The sequence below is a fragment of the Stegastes partitus genome, unplaced genomic scaffold (genome assembly GCF_000690725.1).
Source record: "Stegastes partitus isolate 25-593 unplaced genomic scaffold, Stegastes_partitus-1.0.2 Scaffold479, whole genome shotgun sequence".
NCBI classification, from domain to species: domain Eukaryota; kingdom Metazoa; phylum Chordata; class Actinopteri; family Pomacentridae; genus Stegastes; species Stegastes partitus.
This window is the reverse complement of record NW_007578210.1, coordinates 161,737-181,667: the sequence shown is the minus strand read 5'-3', so window position 1 is coordinate 181,667 and position 19,931 is coordinate 161,737. Positions and strand designations below refer to the sequence as shown.

The 19,931-nt window shown below is 39.3% G+C and overlaps 1 protein-coding gene across 1 annotated transcript in view; it reads left to right on the top strand.

Annotated features, from left to right (window-relative positions):
* The window catches only part of dpy19l3 (dpy-19 like C-mannosyltransferase 3), a 75,571-nt gene that overhangs the window by 44,309 nt on the left and 11,331 nt on the right, over window positions 1-19,931 (top strand). Inside the window, exon 16 of the mRNA XM_008286967.1 lies at window positions 14,780-14,912. Coding sequence (XP_008285189.1) covers window positions 14,780-14,912 — 133 coding nt within the window. The remainder of the gene's footprint in view (window positions 1-14,779; window positions 14,913-19,931) is intronic.

Here is a 19,931-nt window from a genome sequence, read left to right as displayed (position 1 = left end):
GTCTTATCCCTCCAAAATCTAACGTCAGAATTGGGATTAGATTAGAGAAAAGATAAAGATCTTTGATTGATAAAGACGGATTTACAGATGAGATTGGGATTATTTTATTAACGGTAAGAAGCTCTCACAAGATATCTGCCCTAGGCCCTCATTAGCATAGAACTGTGAGAGTTAAGAGAGGGTGATGAGGGGATTATCATGATTTCTGCGACAACCATTCATGACCCATGAATCTAATGGTTTGAAAAACTAAAGTGTAGCTTAACGTGACAGCAACCTGCAAGAGTCCATCTATACATCGCACAACCATAATTCACAAGTTTCTACTTGATAACAGCAGCTCCACAGCTCAGCTGGAGGCTGATGCTCTGTTCTAAATGGACAGTCAATAAATCAATAGCAATGGCTGGTTGTTCAACCGCCTCCAACTCTGAGTTATAGTTGTGAGTGTGCAGTTTTTAAAGTCGCCAATATTGCTCCTGTCTAACTCATGTGGTCTGGCTCCCTGCTTCTTCCCAAATTCATTATATCTTCAACTTTTTTATTCAAATTCGGATTGGCACACTTGTGTTGCAAAAGCTGTACACTGTCAATCAAGGAAGGCTACTAAAAAATAAAGCAATGATTAGCTGTAGCTTTGCCGCTCTGCTCTCTTACATGAATTGAGTGCTGGGCATGAAGTATTCAAGGCAGGAGAAGTTTTAACATGTGCTGCACAGAGAGGAGAAGCTTACACTCAGGCATATGTTTAATATAAACAGCTGATTCCAGGACTCACAGATAACCAGAGTCCGTTCTCAGTAATTTGGCCAGCCTGCATACTGCAGGGCTCACACTGCATTTCACAGTACAGATGAGAAAGAAGTGGGATTTATGGCATTTTGAATGCTACAGTTGGAAAAATACAATAGCAGAGTAGTTGTAAGACTTTTTGTGAGCCAAAAATATAGCAGCATATAGTCACACAATCAATTCCCCCAACCTTGTTTTCTCCCATGAAACAGCGCTCATTATGTGTATTCCACCAAATACAGAGGCCATCTGATAGCACTAGTCTCCTGCGAATCCACATCTCAGTAGTCTTAGCAAATATGTTTTATTTTGAAAGATTCTGTGTGGGTTTTTTTTCTCCTTACCTCCCCACCACCCCCCCTCACTGCTAAACCCTCCCTCCATCTGGGTCAAGATATACAGTCTGTTTTTGAGAATTATGAAGGCTGCAGTGGAAATCATTAATGAGAGCTTTGACAGCAGTTTTGCTGCAAATTCAGGAGGCTCATCTAGCTACTCAGCATGGAGACCCATTCAGGGAAGGAACGGGCTCCAATGTAAAAGTCAGCACATTTGATTCAAACACTGACTTGTTTATAGCAGTCCCCACGCTTAAACAAGAAAACAGATTGTTTGTCAGTGCCTTCTCAGAGACCATTATGACTATTCCCAGAATTACCAGTATGAACATTTTCTGATTGAATATTCTCACTAAATAAGGTTGGTAACATGTAGGCAAGCAAAAAATACTTGGTTTAGTCCCAAGACTTAACAAAAGACAGAAAAAGACTTGCTTAGCCAGCCCATTCTGTACTACATAATGATCTGACTGCACCTCATCCTTATTCTTCTCTATGATAAAAAAAACAAACAAACAAACAAACACAGGCTTGTTTCTACTTCAGTCAACCAATCACAATCGTCTTGGGCAAAGATAAGCAAAGGATGTGGCTTCAGTGTTCCCTCAAAGTAGTAAAGGCGGATGTTTTAGTGTAACATTTGCATGTGGGGAGGTGAGCACTGCCATAAAATGGATATTTCACAGAAGAAAAACAACCAAAAAACTCGCCGTGCCTCCTTACTGCAACATCTGAATCCTTCTCAAACCCTGTGTGTAGGTTGCAGCCCAGAGGTTGTTGTTGTTTCCTGTAACAAAGTGGATTTTGAAAATGGAAACGTGCAGATAGCGGAAGGAGAGGACAAAGCAGACTGAAATGAGTGACCAGTGGCAGGCTCATGGTTCCAGAAGCCTGCAAAAAATTAGTCAGACTACTCAGTGAGTGACTAATTAATATTATTAGGTAAATAATTCAAATGGAGTGTTAACAGAAATAAGAATGTCCTCTGATCAGTCAATCAAAAAACAAACAAACAAACAAAAAAAACAGTTCCATGCAGTTGTGCTCCAGATACTGGTCAGGTGCAAATCAGTCAGGAGTAAATTTATTTATTTTTTTCTATTTTATTAACTTACATGGCTGAGCACAGATATCGACATTACAGTGTAAGTGCCTTTTTTGCTGTTAACAAATGATATCCCAGCTGTTTTATTTCTACATACTCAGTGGGACCAGTACAGGTGGTACCGTAGCTCAGATTAGCACTGACTCAATGTCAATTAGACACACAAGACAGAGACCAAACCAACCAACAAAAACTGAGACGACTAAACAAAAATGAAACTGCTCTACTACAAAACAGAAAACAAAACCACATACAGTGAATGTTGCAATTTTATCTAATCATAATACATTTAATTGTATACACAGGTGCCCAGTGTGTGTGTGGGGAGGGAAAGCTTGCCCAAATGGTCCGATCCCACAGAAAACCTATCGTAGAGATAGCTGAAATTGTTAATGCTGGCTACGATAGAAAGGATTTAGAACGTGGTGCATCACAGCTTGCTGTTTATGGGGCTGTGTAGCCACAGACTGGTCATGCTGACTCCTGTCTACAGCCAAAAGTACCGACAGTGGGCATGTGAGTGTCAGAACCGGAATATAAAGCAGTGGAAGAAGGTGAAAAGGTCTGATGGATCAGGTTTTCTTTTTCATCACGTGGACAGCTGGGAGATAACAGCAGGGCACACTGTGGGAAGAACATAAGCCAACAGCGACGGTGTGGTGCTCTGGATCTGTTCTGCCAGGAATCCTTGGGTCCTGCATTGAAGTGGATGTTACTTTGACACATACCTTCATCCATTGTTGATGTGGCCTCAATATAATAATGCGCCACCTGCACTGTAAAAACTCTGCAGGACCGGTTTGAACAATGTGACAGAGAGTTCCAGGTGTTGATATGGCCTCTAAAGCCCCTGATGATCTTAGACTGATCAAGTATGTGCGGGAAACTTTAGGGAAACTGTGTGCAATCTTTAGGACTTAAATTATCTGCTGCTAACGTCATGGTGCCTGATACCAAAGGACACCCAAAGCTGTCTGTACAGGTCGAAGCTGTTTTGGTAGAACAAAGGTTACCTACATAATTGTAGGCAAGTGGTTTTAATGTGGTTAATTGTTGTATGGATATACATAAATATATATAGATATGACTGTGCATCAAGTTTTCAGCAGAACATTACTTACTAAGTAGCATTGTGATAGTGGTAAACAATACATCAGACCTAAGTGAAAGTGTCAGAAGACAAATTGTTATTCTGAGCAAAGAGTAGCTTTCTCAGCTCAAATCATGGCTTGACTGAAGGTTTCTAAGGGGGCGGTGCATGACACTCTAAGACACTTTTCGAAAACTGGATCAGCTTAATCCAAAGCGCCTTTAGGCAGACAAAAAGACACCACACCATCAGAAGATCAATACATCAAGGTTTGTCCACTGACATATAGAAAGCAACTTCATCACAGATACAGAGTCCGCTAAATGACGAATACTAGACTTGAATCAGTAAAAGTTCTGTCAAAAGAAAACTGTCTAGTCTGTGAGAGGATGTGTCTCTAAACCACCACTCAGGAGGGAAAACGTGGTCAGCTGCTTCAGATAGATTAAGACAGAGCAGGTTTTTAAAGTTGATGATGGAAAAAAGTCATATTTACCGATGAATCCAAGTTAGAGATCAGTGGCAGTAAGTGGATGATACACCAGTGGATCATTCTGACAGCTAAACATGTTGATGCTGATATTATTGTCTAGGAGGGGAGTCTTCTCTGCTCTGGAGTTGGACAACTGCTTGTAACTGACTCTTCACTGACGTAGGAGAATTAGCACTGCATTCAGACAAGCCCCACTACAGTTATTACCTTACTTACTGCAGTAGCATTTAGGACTGCCTCCCAATCTGAATTTTGTAAGTTTAATTGGATTTTGGTTGGAAGAGGGCTAGTTTAGATTTTGGTTTTAGGCTTAATGTTCTTACTCCAGCCTGGCTCGTAGCTGGTAACCTTTACTGTTTGACCAGCTCTGCAATATTAAGCGGGAGGCAGGGAGAGACACTGTCGTAAAGTTGCATGAGCCTTGATTTTATTTTTCTAGGCGCCAAACATGGCACAGGCCTATCTAGACACTTATGACTGACTAGAGTAACTTAACTCACCCCTGCAGGCATCCACTTACACTGAGAGTTGTTCACAGGACTAACACCACACAATGGTTGCCAACAAGGCCACGTTCCTTAAAGCAAAATGCTCAGCCAGGAACAAGAGCACCGTTCAGCTTCTTCTCATTTTATTGAAATTTTAAATGAGAAATGTGACATAATTTTGGTGAGATATCGTGATTTTAAGCCTAGATTTGGTTTTCTGATGAAACAGCAGATCACACGTGAGTAGTTCCAAGGCTGTTGGAAGTTTAAAATCTGGCATTTATTTCTGGTTTCACAGTTTGTTAAATGGTGTAATTTTGAGATGCTACTGATGCTCTCCAAAAGTTTAGTTAGAAACAAACTAGTTTGTTCCTTTTAGCTGTTTGGAACCTCAGAGTTTGTTTTTTGCCTGCAGCATTAAACAGCAGTAGGATCCACATGTGTATCTATAGAGAGAAATGCACACATTTGTACATGGAACAACAGTTAATTAAATTTGTCTAGTTATAAATTATTGCTGAGATCGGATCAGTCTGGACCAGGATGCCACAGCAGGTCACACTGTGTCAGTCTACATGTCTTCACATCAGACAGGTGAGCTGCCACATACCATGGCAGTTCAGTTTCCAGTTTTTTGAGACTATTTCTTTGTAGTTTATTACATCCCAGAAGAATCAGACAGCAGTAGGATCCACAAGTGTCTCCAAGGATAGAGAGCCTGAAAGAGGCTAAAGTTAGTCAAGCTTAAAGTCAATATTAGTTTGTGGCTTCTCTCAAGTATACGTCCTCTTTCAGATGCATTGTGGCAACACATCTTACTCTTACTGTGAATTTTGAAGCCATTGGTACTATCTTATTAGGTCCCCTGCCTTCGCCCTAAGTCGGCTGGGATAGGCTCCAGCCCCCCCGCGACCCTAATGAGGATTAAGCGGTGTATAGATAATGGATGGATGGAAAATCCCTTCTGATTGGCTGAACCCTCCAATCACATGTTAGATTCTCTTGAGCCTGAAAATTTAGCCAAGAGGAGGTCTAGTTTTCCACTTGTATTACAATATCTTGAAAGATTCACATCACATGTTTTCGTTACAAAAAGCATCTTTATTCATGTATGCAGACGACTACTGTAGCAACTCTGTTCAAAGTCTTGTACCAACAGAATTTTACCTGACCTCCAAACAACTTTTAGCCTTTCCATCCCCACTGAGAGCGAAGGGATTATTAAAAAACTGTAAACAATGGTTGTTTTCGGTGTTTCTTCATATGACCAATACTGACATTTTTATGGTGGGGGTGCTCTCACTTGTCCCTCCTGTCTAGATAAAGGTTAAGTTCCTAACTCATTCAAGCTCCCCTGATAATTCTCGCCCAGTGCTAATAGGGCATCAATCTCTTTCCCTCTCTTGTTTTGTGGATCTATTTCATTGTGTCTTTCTGTCCGTCTAATTAAAACAAATTCCTTTTTCCACTCTTAGGAAGCATGTGCCACTACTCATTTGTATCTCAATCCTTCAGTAAAAAATCTGTTTTTCAGTTCCTTCTGCGAAACTGTATCTTCACCGTTTTTTACATCCTCTGCTTCCTCTTACGCCGACTCCCTCTCTCGCTCCCTTAATTGTCTTCCTGTCATCCGGCTCCTTGTCGTGCTTTAAATTGTCTAAATTAGAAGCATTTGGCCTCATCCTTAAATGGGGAAAGTGCTGTGTCTGTGATCTGTGCTAGTGTGTGTGGTGTGTGTGTGTGTGTGTGTGTGTGTGTGTCTTCCTCCCTCTGCATCCTAACTCATCCAGAGGCAGCTTACAGAGAGAGAGAGAGAGAGAGTCAAAAGGACAGAAGCGATGTCCTTGAGTGAACTACACATCTCTCAATCAGAAGTGAGACTTCAGCAGGAAATATATGGCCTGTCAAATGTATAAGAACACTCGCAATCAATTTTTCAATCTCACCATTAGTCATCACCATAATTTCCACTCTGTAACACTTAACTTTTTGTGTGTGCATGTGCAGTCGGAGCTTGCGACTCCAACTCTTTGCAGGTGGAATTAAATATTAATATTAAATGAAATGGGTATTTTTTGCTTTGAAAGTAACATAAGGACTCATCAGAAAAGCAGCTATTTAGACATTTTATATGACAGACCCTGAACGCCCACACAAGTATTTTAAAATGCTCAGGCCTCGGCAAGGATTCAACGTTGCGCTTGGAATCATGTGAGGTTACCAATCACCATTTAATAACAGAGGACATGCATTGATGGCACCTTTTGTATAATATGAAGTATAGCGGTATTGTGTTTTAAACATTGTCAGTCTGATCAAAAGCATATGGTTTTCAGTTTTATTACATTTTCAATTCAAAAAACCTTGTGCTTAATTAATTCTATTCAGCTGCTTTGAATATCTTGTTTGACTTTTTTTTCTCTCTTCTCTTTGTTCTTCAGCAGTCTGTAAAACTGAATTCAAAAATAATGAGGGCATACATTTGCTATAATGTATTTAATGAGAGGTGATATGATCAGTCAGAATAAGTGAAATCCCCTTTGTAGTTAAGTGCGAGTGTTACATTACAGGTGAACTCGATATGTGTCTGTGCCAAGCACAAAGATGTCAAGAGGGCATGGAGTAGGTTTATTACTTCTGTATCTGCAGGTGAGAGGTTAGTGTGCTCTAAAGGCACTCTTTAAAAAGTCTTTGAATTTGTTTTTACAATAGCAACATCATACTTTTATGTAGGTGCTTGTTGTGAAAGTATATACAGTATGAATAAGTGGATTTCTGCAGATTTTGTTCCAGACGAAGACATTTCACTTTGTATTTATTTAGATTCTTATTAAAAATCAAGTGTTTTTATCAGAGCAGACATTGCAACATATAGCAGGAGAAGGTGTAATTATTGACAATCTGTTTCTGATCCTGTCACATTTGTACTCAATGTGGGCAAGTTTTTCACTGCAACATAAACTCCTGTACCTGTATGGAAACAGCACAGCCATGGCATGTGCAGTATAACAAAGTTATAATGTCATAAATCATGAAAACGAAGAAAAACAAAAAAAGAAGCAGAATTTTTTTCAATATTTATTATACAAAGAATGCACACAAGTGTTACCAGTATTGGGGAAAAAGTGTACCTCCACATAATAAAGATATTTTTTTTCTTACATTTTTAGTTTGTTTCTATGCTTGCCTCCTATATGCTCTGTGTAAACACAGCCTGCAGTTCAACCAGAGAGGCGGTTACTTTTTTTCACATGACTGCTAGTCACTGTTGAGTCACTGAGTCTTTTTTTCTCTATTATTTATTAGGCCTTATACATTTTTTAAAAGTGATTTTGATCACTCAAATGTCAAATATCACAGTTGTAGCATAATGTAGGGTTGTAGCATAACCGCACCTTATGATTTAAATTGCACTTGTTGACAATCAGAAGCGCCACCGAATATTACATCTGAAAATAATTACTAATATTCAAAAAGGAATATCAATAAATTTTCAAATGTCCTTGTATTGATCAGTCTTATAGTCAGAAGTCATGAATTCATATTTCATTGACCTCCAGTTCCCAAACAAAGAAGTACACTGTAGGACCGACGATAATTACACACAGACATTTATGTACTACAGCTACAAATAAACAATAGGATAACAATAAAGTAACAGACAACAGAGAATGAATAATTACAAATAAACAACTAATTAATTCACTGTGATTGTCCCTGGAAACAGTTGATAGAGCGGCGATCAATTTAGAATCCCTTTCTAAATGGAGGGAGGCCACTGCACAATGTGTCGCTGTGATGACCTGCTGGATGAATTGGTTCAACAACGCAGAGACAAGATTTTCATTGTTGAGTTGAAAAGTGTGCCGAAGTAAACATACCAAGAGTCAAAGGTCATTGTCATAAAGAAAATGTGTGCACCGTTGCTTTAGAAAAGTAACTTAAGAAACCCAACTTCAAGGAAAACAACAAAAACAAGCAGGTGAAAAATAGTACATGGAAATCCATAAACAGATGACTAACGTACAAAGAACCTTGAAAAAGAAAGCTGAAGTTACATAAACGGAAGAACCCAAATTAAGATACAAAGAATAACTTGTTATAAAAGCCGAAGTAAAATAATGGAAAAAGCCCCAGTTACATTTCAGTGACCTTCTTTGTACAGAAAGGTCTTTGGAGTCAAATTCAAATCAGCATCCAACCAATCATGGCTGTGTCCGTCCCATGAGGTGATCTTGAGCGTGGTCACTGTTCACGAGAGGTCGGAGGCCAAACACCATCTGAGTTTAACTTCCTTAAATGTACAATTCCAATTCACAAATATCTACGACGATCACGAATTTGAAGTATCAAATTTTTGACCATGTGATTGAAATGACTTAAACATGTTATGTTTATCTCAAACAGTTTCTGCGATATTACAAAAAATCTAAGAATGCATACAAACTGTGGAACTGCAGGATGTATGGAAGTGAACTTCTGATATAACTAAGAACAAAAGCATATACATTCAATAATAAGAAAAATAAGACTTGAGAATAATATACGCTTAGAATAAATGTCTCTTTGTGTCTTTTATGGCAGTGACAGAGAGATGAAGGGGAGTGTTTGTGTATCGTGTGTGTGTGCGCCCCGCACAAACTCTTCAGATGTGATGTTTTTTTCTTCAATACTGGTCCTGAAGACCTGGACTATTTAGCCCACATTTTGGGGACATCGCTACCGTGAATTAGTTTCTTAATTTTGCATTTTGAAACCCATCATGGTATTCTTCTTCTCTAGATGTGTGGTTATCCTCTTGATATCCTCAAGAATTATGTCCTGTTGTCTCCAGGAGGCTGTAAATGGTCGTGCTGTAGTAAACATCCAAGATGCAAATGCTCCATTTAGATGTGAGTTTTGGGTTCGCTGTCTTCTAAAATGGTCTCCTGTCAAATTTATAGCTGAGAAAAAGTCTCTGGATTCTATATGTTACTTTGAATTGCGCCTGTTTTTGTGCCCCTCGGTACACTAGACAGTTTAAGCTTGGGTTTGTTGATGTTTTCTAATGGAATTGCACATTGTTAATGATTAGTTCAAGGGCCATTGAAAAAATAAATAAATAAATAAATAAATTCTTTTTGCTTCTGGCTCTGATAAATACAGTCATGATTTGATAATCGACCCTGAACAATCCAAAACCTTGCTATCTGACAGGTTTATAGGGAAAACGAACGGACCCCATGAAAAATAGCCTTAACATACAGACAGCCTTGGATTCTGACTCCAACATGACATTTTATGTCACAAATAAGGATAACGCCGTATTATCTGACTGAACAATCCAACAGATTGGCTACGTTCAGACTGCAGGACTTAATGCTCAATTTGGATTCTTTTGTGAAATCAGATTTTTTGTGAGTTCGTTCATGTTTCTAATTAAATGCGACTTGTATGTGATCTGCTGTGTGAACTTCATACGACCCAAAAGCGTCCCGCATGAAGAGGACACAAAGACGTCACACGCAGCGAGCGTGCTCAGTATTTGCGGAAGTAAACATGGATGGTAGCAGTGGAGCGTATCCACCACTCCCCCGCTGCTGCTGTCGATGGTGGAAACAGAGCTGTGACTGCTAACTAAACTGGCATCAACTGCCTGTGCTTTACGGCCACTTCCACCCCGGGGATGCGCTCCCACAGGGTGGAATTGGCCGGAACGTGCAGAATCGCACCGGTCAATTAGGCGTGAAATCCAGCGATGCGTAGTGTTCTAACAATACACTACTGATTATACTGATTACTATAGACAATCAATATTAACAACAAATGACCCTTCAAGCATCAAGCCCTCCTTGTATCTCAACCTCTGTCTTGACAATCCAACAGCCTTGTTAGCCGACATAAAAGAAGGTTTTACATTGTGTCGGATTATCGAGTCACGACTGTACTGCATTTTGGCTAGATAGCATTCCTTTCAAACTCTTCGGCAGGTTTTAGGGTTCAGATGGTTTATAATTACTGCATTACATGCTAGCTCTCTGACATGGCTTCCTGTACACTTACATTTGTACAAAGCTATCAATAGGCTTGCATTAATCCATTTGTTTTTGTCACAGTGTAAAGTTGTTCTGCCAAATGTTTTAGCAATCAGTTCCCTAATGTCTCATCAAGAGGACACCGAGCAGTGTTGGCATTACTTATGGTGAAGTTGTGTTTTCGACAACCTGACAAATGATCTTCAGCAGCCAAATGCTCTTCTGTGTTTAATTAGCTGGTTGCAAACTTTGTCTCTCTTCTATTTGGTGGCTGGCAGGAAACATATAGTTGAGCCACAGCTTCATGCTGTGGCCAGAAACGGGCAGATAAAAAGAAGCTAAAATGCACTTCTGCAGCCCAGTGATAATCAAGATAATGATCCTCTTAATGGCGTGTCTAAAGTTTAGCAACAGGTGCTAATGTACACTTTTAAATACAAGTACATGAACCTGTAAACACTGACCTATACACACTGAGAAATTACAAGCAAGCGTACATCTCAGTTAAACCACTGCAGTGAGTCTCCTTCAGCTCTCACTGGATACTGCAATTATTGTCATCGTTTCACTTTTGTGTCAATGAGGTCCACGTTAGTGCCTTTTGGGATTTACATTCGAGAATATAAACGTGAATTTAAATGTAAATCAGCCTGAAGGAGATCAATTCCGCTCCCTGTAACACACACACACACACACACACACACACACACACACACACACAGAATACAGGCAGAGATGGAAATGGTTCATTTCTGCTACAGGTCAGGAGGCTAAGACATCAACCCACACATAAACCCATATATTAGTATACCCCACCCCCCCACCCACCACTGAGGCATAAATAAGCCTTTATTTCACATACAAAACATGTGGGCTAGTTATTACTGTACCACATACATATACCCTACAGGGCATGCAATATGCATTGTCTCCTATGCTTAGTATTCCTCAGTATTCTTGTGTACTCTTGTTCCAGTGTTTATAGTCACTTCAGTATTCAGATCCTTTCATTTTTGGCATACTTTATAGTGATATCGATTTAATTTGAAGAACAAAGTTGATACTTTCCCCATCAATCTACACTCAGTATCCTGAAGGACAAAGGCAAAGCATATTTTTTTTATATTCCCATTACTTATCATTGACGTTATTAACAAAAATTGGAATTGTTGTTTTTGGGAATTAATTCAACGAGTTTTTCCTATTTACTTTTTATGTATTTAGAATTTTTATATTAATCATATATAAAAATATTTATAGAATAGCCAATTTATATTGTGTTACATTAATTGACTGGTTTAACAACAACAGCAACCATTAAATGGTTCCATGAAAAGACAAGGGATAAGTGCAGTTGACTCCGAGCCATGTAGAGAGGGTTAAAGTTAGGTAATGAAGCATCAGCTAATTTGAGTTTTAATTTGAATGTTTTGATAACACTACACAGTCAGTGTCAAGGATGAAGTAGTTTGAATGAGTAGCTGGTCGATGATTTTGAAAAGCTGCAAGCAGCAACGCTAGAGGCCAAGCAATCAGCTTCTTTTGAATGGCCACTGCACTAAAGTTTGGCAGTGTGTTCGTGTGTGTGTGTGTGTGTGTGTGTATTTGCGTGCGTGGGCTTGTATGTATGGAGATGAAAAGATTCACAGAGGAAAAGATGCACGAACATAACCTTTTGATTATTTAGTTAAAAAACAAAAGTTAGCAAGATCAGCCATAGTGATGGGAATCTTTGAAAATCCCATATTTAAATTCTGACTCTTTGTGTCTCAGAATCGATTGTCTTGATGCAGTGAAAGGCAGGATTCAGACTCTTCCTCCAATTTACTGTGTGCCAAACCATTCACTCCTGTCCTTTGCCTACTGAGCTGCAAATGAAACATAATTAAGAGTTCAGCTAACTGGTTTTGATGAAGGTCATTGTCTAACTAAAACAAAGCTGAAAAAGGTGCTCGAGAGTATGACGGTTTTAATCATTTTAATTATTCATGTAGGTTAACGGCATTCGTTCTGACATATCTTAAGTCTTCTTTCTGTGTAGCGATAATGAAAATGAAAGTATAATTTATTAAGCTACATCACTGGTTACCATAACTCTCTGCCAGGAAAAGATGAAGCCATCATTACCTAAAACACTGATCTAGCAAAAGTCTTTTAAGTCTTTAAATTACTTTGCCTAATCAGAGTTGGTAAAAGTTTTGTGCAGTGTGAATGAATCAGCTAGACTTCAACTGCTGGAGTTTTCTGCTTACGATATACTTTACTTTCTTTTTGCAAATTTAATTATTAAATGTCTGTGTAGATTGTCAGTCATCCAGGTCATGGTAATCCTGAATGCTTCAATAGATGGCAACTGGACGACTCTGTTTTGTTTCTTGAAGACATTTCACCCCTCATCCAAGAGGCTTCTTTATTTCTAAAGAAACAAAAAAAGTGAAATACAATTGCATTCTGCTGAAACACTTAAGATTACCTTGACCTGAATGACTGACAGTCTGCATTCTCGACATTCAACAATAAAGATAATTAATAATAGTAATAATTAAATTCTGAAGTTAAAAATGTGCCGAAGACAAACTTCAAGGTAACTCAGTTATGGGGCATAAGTTTGTCCAGCATACAGACAGTGTGTCCAGCATTGTGTTTAAATTAAAGGAAGTTTAAATGGATCACCAATGAATGGAATGATTTTGGTAAGGTATGAAACTTTTTTCTTTTTTTAAATTGAAACTGGACACTTCATAGTCCTCCTCATAGAATTCCCTATACAGATGGTAGTCATGAGTGATTTGTCCATTTTAGCCTTACATGGCTTCATGCTTGGTTATGTCTGTGGATCAGCCAACCACTGTGGTTCAGACTGAAATATCTCAACAACTACCGGATAGAGTGCCATTGAATTTAGTATTTCTTTTTTTTTTTTATGTACTTCATGGACCCTAGAGAATAAATCCCTCTGACTTAGATGATTCCCTGACTTTTCCTTTAGTCCCACCATAAAACAGGTTTTTGCAATGCCAATACCAGAGAAGGAATTTTACTGACTGTAGTGCTTCTTATGATTGAAAGTTTTATTTCATCCAATGAAATAAAGTTATTTTGGAATTTGCACAACATTTTCTGTCATCGCCTGATGTTTCCTGTAGCACCACGTTGAGACTCATATCAGGGCAGCACGAGGTGCTGCAAATGTTTATAGGAAAGGTCTCTTCAGACCAACAATGTCTACTTCAGACATTCATGTTCCCGTCAGGATGTTTCAAGATGAACATTGTTGTTCCTCATTGACTTTTCCTAGAATGCCATTGCTAGGCCAGTTTTTTTTTTCAATACATTGCCTTGTGGTTTTATGGTAAAATGGTAGCATGGCATAGCATTTTCTTTGGGTGTTTCAAAGCACCAGTAGGATTGTACAGACTTATTTTTTATCAAATTTATAGTTTTACTCCCAAAAGGTAGGGTACACTGCCATTTTCATCAACAGATTAAACCCTCTAAAACCACTTGCCTTGATGAGCTGTTAAAACAACAGCAACAAAAAATAGTTAACATAATTACTGGGGCTGGACCCGAACAGCTGAATAGCCGACTATTCGTTTGCTGTGCTGGAATCGGGATATCAATTTTGATCTCTGAATATTCTCCTCCCTGCCACTGCTGATGGTGGAAACGCCCGCTCACTCCTGCCCCGTCGGACCGAATGCTCAGCAACACCCCCCTAATTTTAGATGTGACCCAACCCAAACAACAAAACATCAATTTGTGGTCTTTTAGTGATTATATGAGCTGACTATCCACTAAGACCCAGGATTCCCATCTTTTGCAATCAGTTTTGTCAACCCCAGCACTGCCCTGTGTGTAGGTATGAGTGTGCATTAGAAAGATAAGCCAGTGCATACATGTGTGGGTTTCTGTGTGTGGTCTCACGGTGCAGACCGATCAAGGTCAAGTTGGATTAACAAGAAACACACATTTACACGCACACACATACAAACAAAGTTGCCTTGTAGCTTGTTAACACACCACAACCTCACAGTGCTTGTCCTTGGGTCTACAGATTTTTTCTTTCTTTCCTTTTTACCACAGTAGCTGCACATCTTTTACCATCACTGAAAGAAAATGCCATCAATAGGTCCCAATTATTGCTACAGACCAGAAAGCAAAAAACCTGTTGGACTGAATAACAAAACTTGAAAATAAACTACAGCCAAATTCAATCAAACTTTTCTGATGACTTTATGCACCTGTGAATAGCCTCCAGACTTTTTTCATCTCCTTTTATCTTTCAGTGTTTTTTATTTATTCTTTTTATTGTACCTATTCTTTGTATTGTTTTACAGTTGCAGCACTCGAAGCCTACTGTAGTTCATCAAAAGCCTAGTTGTGATATAAATTATCAGATTGTGTGTGAAGGTGAATGATGTACTTCTCCCTCCTCTATATCTGTGTTTGTCCACAGCACAAAGACCCCCAAGCAGGCAGTGTTTGCTGGAAGCATGCAGCTCCTCGCTGGAGTCAAGCTGTGCACAGGCAGAGTTCTCACCAACCACCCCCATTATGAAGATAAAGACCTGCGAGAGAGGACCAGACAGGTACTGTAGGCTGCAATATAACCAAACCACCAGAGGGGCTGCAAGATAACACAAGTTGAAACATTTTCAGCTCGACCAGATGTGCTTTTTATCTGCTTAAATTTGAGGTGCCCAGAGTGAATTATTATGTATCACTCTATTATTTGTATTTCTACCGCAACTAGGTGAGTTATGATGGTTGTAGTTACCCCAGTTGGTAGTTCTTTGTAGTCGTTGCTTTTAAATATCAAATCTTGCTGTGAAATGCAGCTGAGGAACAAATCAAATCAAATTTGTTCTTTATATTCACAAAAATATTTTCCGTCTTCCATTAAAAGCTGGTTTGAATTGATCTGAGCTACTAAAATGGGCATTTTGCATCAGATTTAGAAAAGAAAAAAAATAAAACACACAAAAAATTATCCATCCATCAGCTATACCCTCTTTATACTGTAGAGCACATATGTCAAACTCAAGGCCCACAGGCCAAATCCGGCCGTCACGATTGTAAGTGGCCCGCGAGAGATGTGTGTTTCCTAATCTGATTAATTAATGGGATTTACCTGATATAATATAACGTAATATAATGTTAGAATTTATGGTAAAATAACACAGCAGTGTGCCTACACAGGGCTCCAGACTGAGACCAAAATGTTCTCATATGTGACCAGTTATGAGCGTGTGCAAGCTAAAGTTTCATGTGGTCACATTGTGAGAGTGAACGATGATCATCAGGCTGATCTGGTTCCTTCCATCAGCACAGGTAGCTGCTGCTCCAGTTGTTGTGGTTGGAAATAGTCATATTTCTTCCACATTGACTCAATCTCTCTCTGCCTGACATGTAAAACAGAACACTGTGTACCAATGACAGAACGATACATAGACGACCATGTTTAAAAAAAAAAAAAAAAGTGAGGTGAGAAAGGGAGAGGTCTGACACACCTGATGGTAAAAGTGTTCAGGTGCAGGCAGACAGATCTCTACTGAGTCAGTTAGGAAGAAAAAATAGCCCCACATTCAATCTGCAAGATTCACATTTTAACAATGATCATGATTTTGACTCTATAAACATGATGGCCAGTGGTATGGACATTTACAATGTGCTCAGCTCGTAGAAAAGTGTGTTCATACAAAAAAATAATAAAAAATCTGCTTAGAAACTCTGCTCATAGAAATCTTTTCATTGTGGGCAAATTTGTGTAGAATGCACTTTCCACTGTTTTCCAACAAATGTTTGGTCGCTCACCTGTCAGAGGAGCTGCACTGCAGACACCTGGTAGCTTCTACCAGAGCAGCATGTGAGGCGTTCAGGGAACATCTGTAAAATGCACCATCAACTCATACACATGTTCAGCAAGTGTTTAGCCTGTGTCCAGTTAATGACTGATGTCAGAAGAGGATTGGTGACAAAATAAATATATTTTCAGATTGAAACATTTTACAAATATCAAGTCTTGTATCACTGAAAATCATTACAACATAACTAAGTTATACAAAAACAACTATTCATCAGCATACAGCATTAATAGCTGTGGCAATGCTGATCCAACAAAATAAGCGGTGAGGCACCAAATCATTAGCTGGTGCGACCAACAAAGAAAGTTGGTAGCACCAGTGCTACCATTGGAAAAGTTAGTCTGAAGCCCTGCTACATATATTTTACATGCACAATAGTTGTACATATAATAAATAACAATCAAATGCAGAGACAACTATTTAACAACATGTAAAGGAGTCATTACATTTATGCAGTCTTTCAATTACAACTGGCCCTTTGAGGGCAAACATAGTGCTTATGTGGCCTGAAATGAAAATGAGTTTGACACCCCTGCTGTACAGGGTCAGAAGGGTCTGGAGCCTATCCGAGCTGACATAGGGCAAGAGGTGGGGTCTGCTCTGAACAGATCTCATTGCAGGGCTTTTCTTGCATAGGCAGACCTATCTCTAAAGTACAGTGTTAGGGCTTGAGAATGGTTTGGTTGCACTTCATTATCATTTTGATGTAAGGGACAAAACAATCTGATGTGTGTCTTTAAATCAGAAACAATGGTCCTGACCCAGGGTGTAGCTACAGTGCCACCCTGAAGAGTAATGATGGGGTAATGGTTATAGCAGAACATTTGCTTTCAGCCAGGCAAGCACTGTCATTAAAACTGCTTATTGCAAATCCAAATCATTCAACAAAACGTCCTATTTTCAGCAGACAAGTTGTTGTTTGGAGGTTATTGTTTTCATAGTGACGGGGATTTAGGAAAAAGGTTACATGCAGATAGTGGAAGAGGAGAAAGCTGCATGACATGCATTGTGGAGATGGTAGACACACCCAAAGTCTAGATCGGGTAAGTCAGACTATCACAGCGAGCACAAAGACACTGACAACAATTCATGTTCACACTCAGTCATTTTAGAATCAACCTGCTTTTGAACTGTGGGAGGAAGCCAGAGCACCCAAAGAAAGCCCACACAGGCATAGCAGAACCACAGCTAAGCAGCAGGTTTAAACCCGGCCTGCTATCAGGCGATTGTGCTGACCATTGTATCACCTGCTAAAAAGCAGTGAAACTGAAAATTTCAAATTCAAGCCTAAAATACTACGAGAGGACTATGATATATCTGTACTGAAACTAATCACGAGTTAACTCTACTGCTACACCCACAGGAAAACCAAATTGAAATTCCTCCGTTGTATTACTTGGGAACCAGATTCAAATGTAGAATTTTCAGACTTTTTCGAGAACTTGCCTTCCTTCTCAGAGAAATGTGAATTGTGCAGCTGCAGCTGAAGCCACTCTGCCTCACCCATCCATCTCACTCCGCTCTGTGCTAATGTCTTGCGTGAGAGACCAGGGAATTGTCTGTAGATGGAGGCCAGTGACCTGCAGTGATTGTGTGAATGAATATAGGATCAGAAGATGCACAGAGTACAATGTGCATCCATTAGGCCCCACGGAATGGTAATGTAGGAAAAATAGAGGCTAAAAGTGCTGCGTTCCAGTAAAGGAGAGATGAATGGTGCTGCTTTCACGTGAGTACATCTTAGTAATGTATGTAAGGAATACTGTAGAAGCATTGTTTTTTTTGTTTTAATTAATTCATTTTCCATTAAAGTAGCTACATAAGGTCTTACTGTTATTAATAAAGGAAGCAAATCTTCAAGACAAGCAGAGTAAATGTGATTTTTTCATTTTAATAGTTTATGTTACAAAATCAATCTCGTCTCAAATGCTATGAAATGTCTTCAAGTTCATACTTCTTTTTTCATCCATGTGAATTGTGTTTGTATTGTGTCTCCATTGCATTGTTTCTCCCTTTGACCTTCACACGCCTGTCGTTATTACACGTGTTGTCGTCGCTCACATATTGGCTGAATTAAGACTGTAAAATACAAAACAAGACATCGGGAACGCTTAATGCAAAACTTACCTCGACTGAAACATGCTTTAAATGACATACAGCTGATGAGGAAATTATTTTAACTGTTATGCATTTTTTGTCTGCTTCTGCATTCTGTGTGCGTCTCCTTCACAATGAGCAGGGTGTAATGTGTGGGTCATCTCTTGGGTAGCTGAGCCTATGTTTTGCCTCCCAGCGGGAATTCAGCCAAGCTGAGCCTGTGGCGAACCCAGAGCCTCGTGTTGAGCTCATTAATGATCCACGACACTGGTGCAGACCTTCTAGGCTCTGAGTGTGTCTGTGCGCGCATGTGTGTACGTGTGCACGCGTGTGTGTGTGTGTGTGTGCGTGTGTGTGGTATTGAGGAAGAATAAAAGCCTAAATTCATTTTCAAACATTTGTAAGAACCTTAATGATGTTCCCACTTCTCTTCTGGGCATAATTTGTGTGCCACTTGAAAATAATTCATTAGTGTACAAGGAATACAGTCATTTTTACCTGTTTTTCTCTCTCCTGAATTAATTCACATGACCAGCAGGCATACTTCCTGAATCGGATGGCAACAGTTAAAAAGTTTTATCTCTGTGTGTTAGATTGTATAAACTACAGCACAAATACACCCGTGCTGCTTAAAAATGCATGTATGGGGTTTCCTAAATAGAAATGGTGGTATGTGCTATCTCTAGGGAATCTTGGATCATGGTGTTTAATGCCCTTTAGAAGCAAATTACCAGTAGATGAACATTTTTGGCAGATGTTTTTGGTAGTTTAGTAATTGGGATGTAAGTTCAAAACAAAGCAACAAGGGCTGCAAGGTAGATTGGTGGTTAGCACCATTGCCTCGCAGCAAGAAGGCCACCGGTTCGCATCCTGGTGAGGACACCTGGGATCTTTCTGCATGGAGTTTGCATGTTCTCCCCGTGCAGCGTGGGTTCTCTCCGGGTTCTCTGGCTTCCTCCCACAGTCCAAAAACATGTTGACGTTAATTGGTGATTCTAAAATTGTCCATAGGTGTGAATGTGAGCGTGCTTGGTTGTCTGTCTCTAAGTGTAGCCCTGTGATAGACTGATGACCTGTCCAGGGTGTCCCCTGCCTTCACCCTAAGTCAGCTGGGATAGGCTCCAGCCCCCCTGTGACCCTAGTGAGGATTAAGCGGTGTATAGATAATGGATGGATGGACAAAGCAGTGAGACACAAATTGAGATCGGCATTTTGATTTTATTTAAAACTATTTAGATACATGTATATTTTGTTATTTTGTTGTTAGCATTTTGAACCATGAAAGATTTAAAGGCATTTTATGTTTCAACAGAAACTAATACCAAACTGACACCATTTATAAAAGCCAAAAGCTGTAAAAACACAAAGAATTGTTGGATTTTCAACTTTCTGTTCTTGAATCTGTGACGTGCTGTTCGTTGGGAAACTTAACTGAATTGTGATATTTTATTAAAGTCACTTTATTTTACATGCCTCATTTAAAAATTCACCGAAAATGAACCGATTGCATCAGATTCTACAAAAGACTAAAACTTGTAATTGTGAAGCCATTCAACCATGAAGCTATTCAAGACATTCAACTTCATTATTTTCTTTTTTATGAGTAATAGCATTTTAATTTTTAACATGTTTAACAAGTCTTTGCTT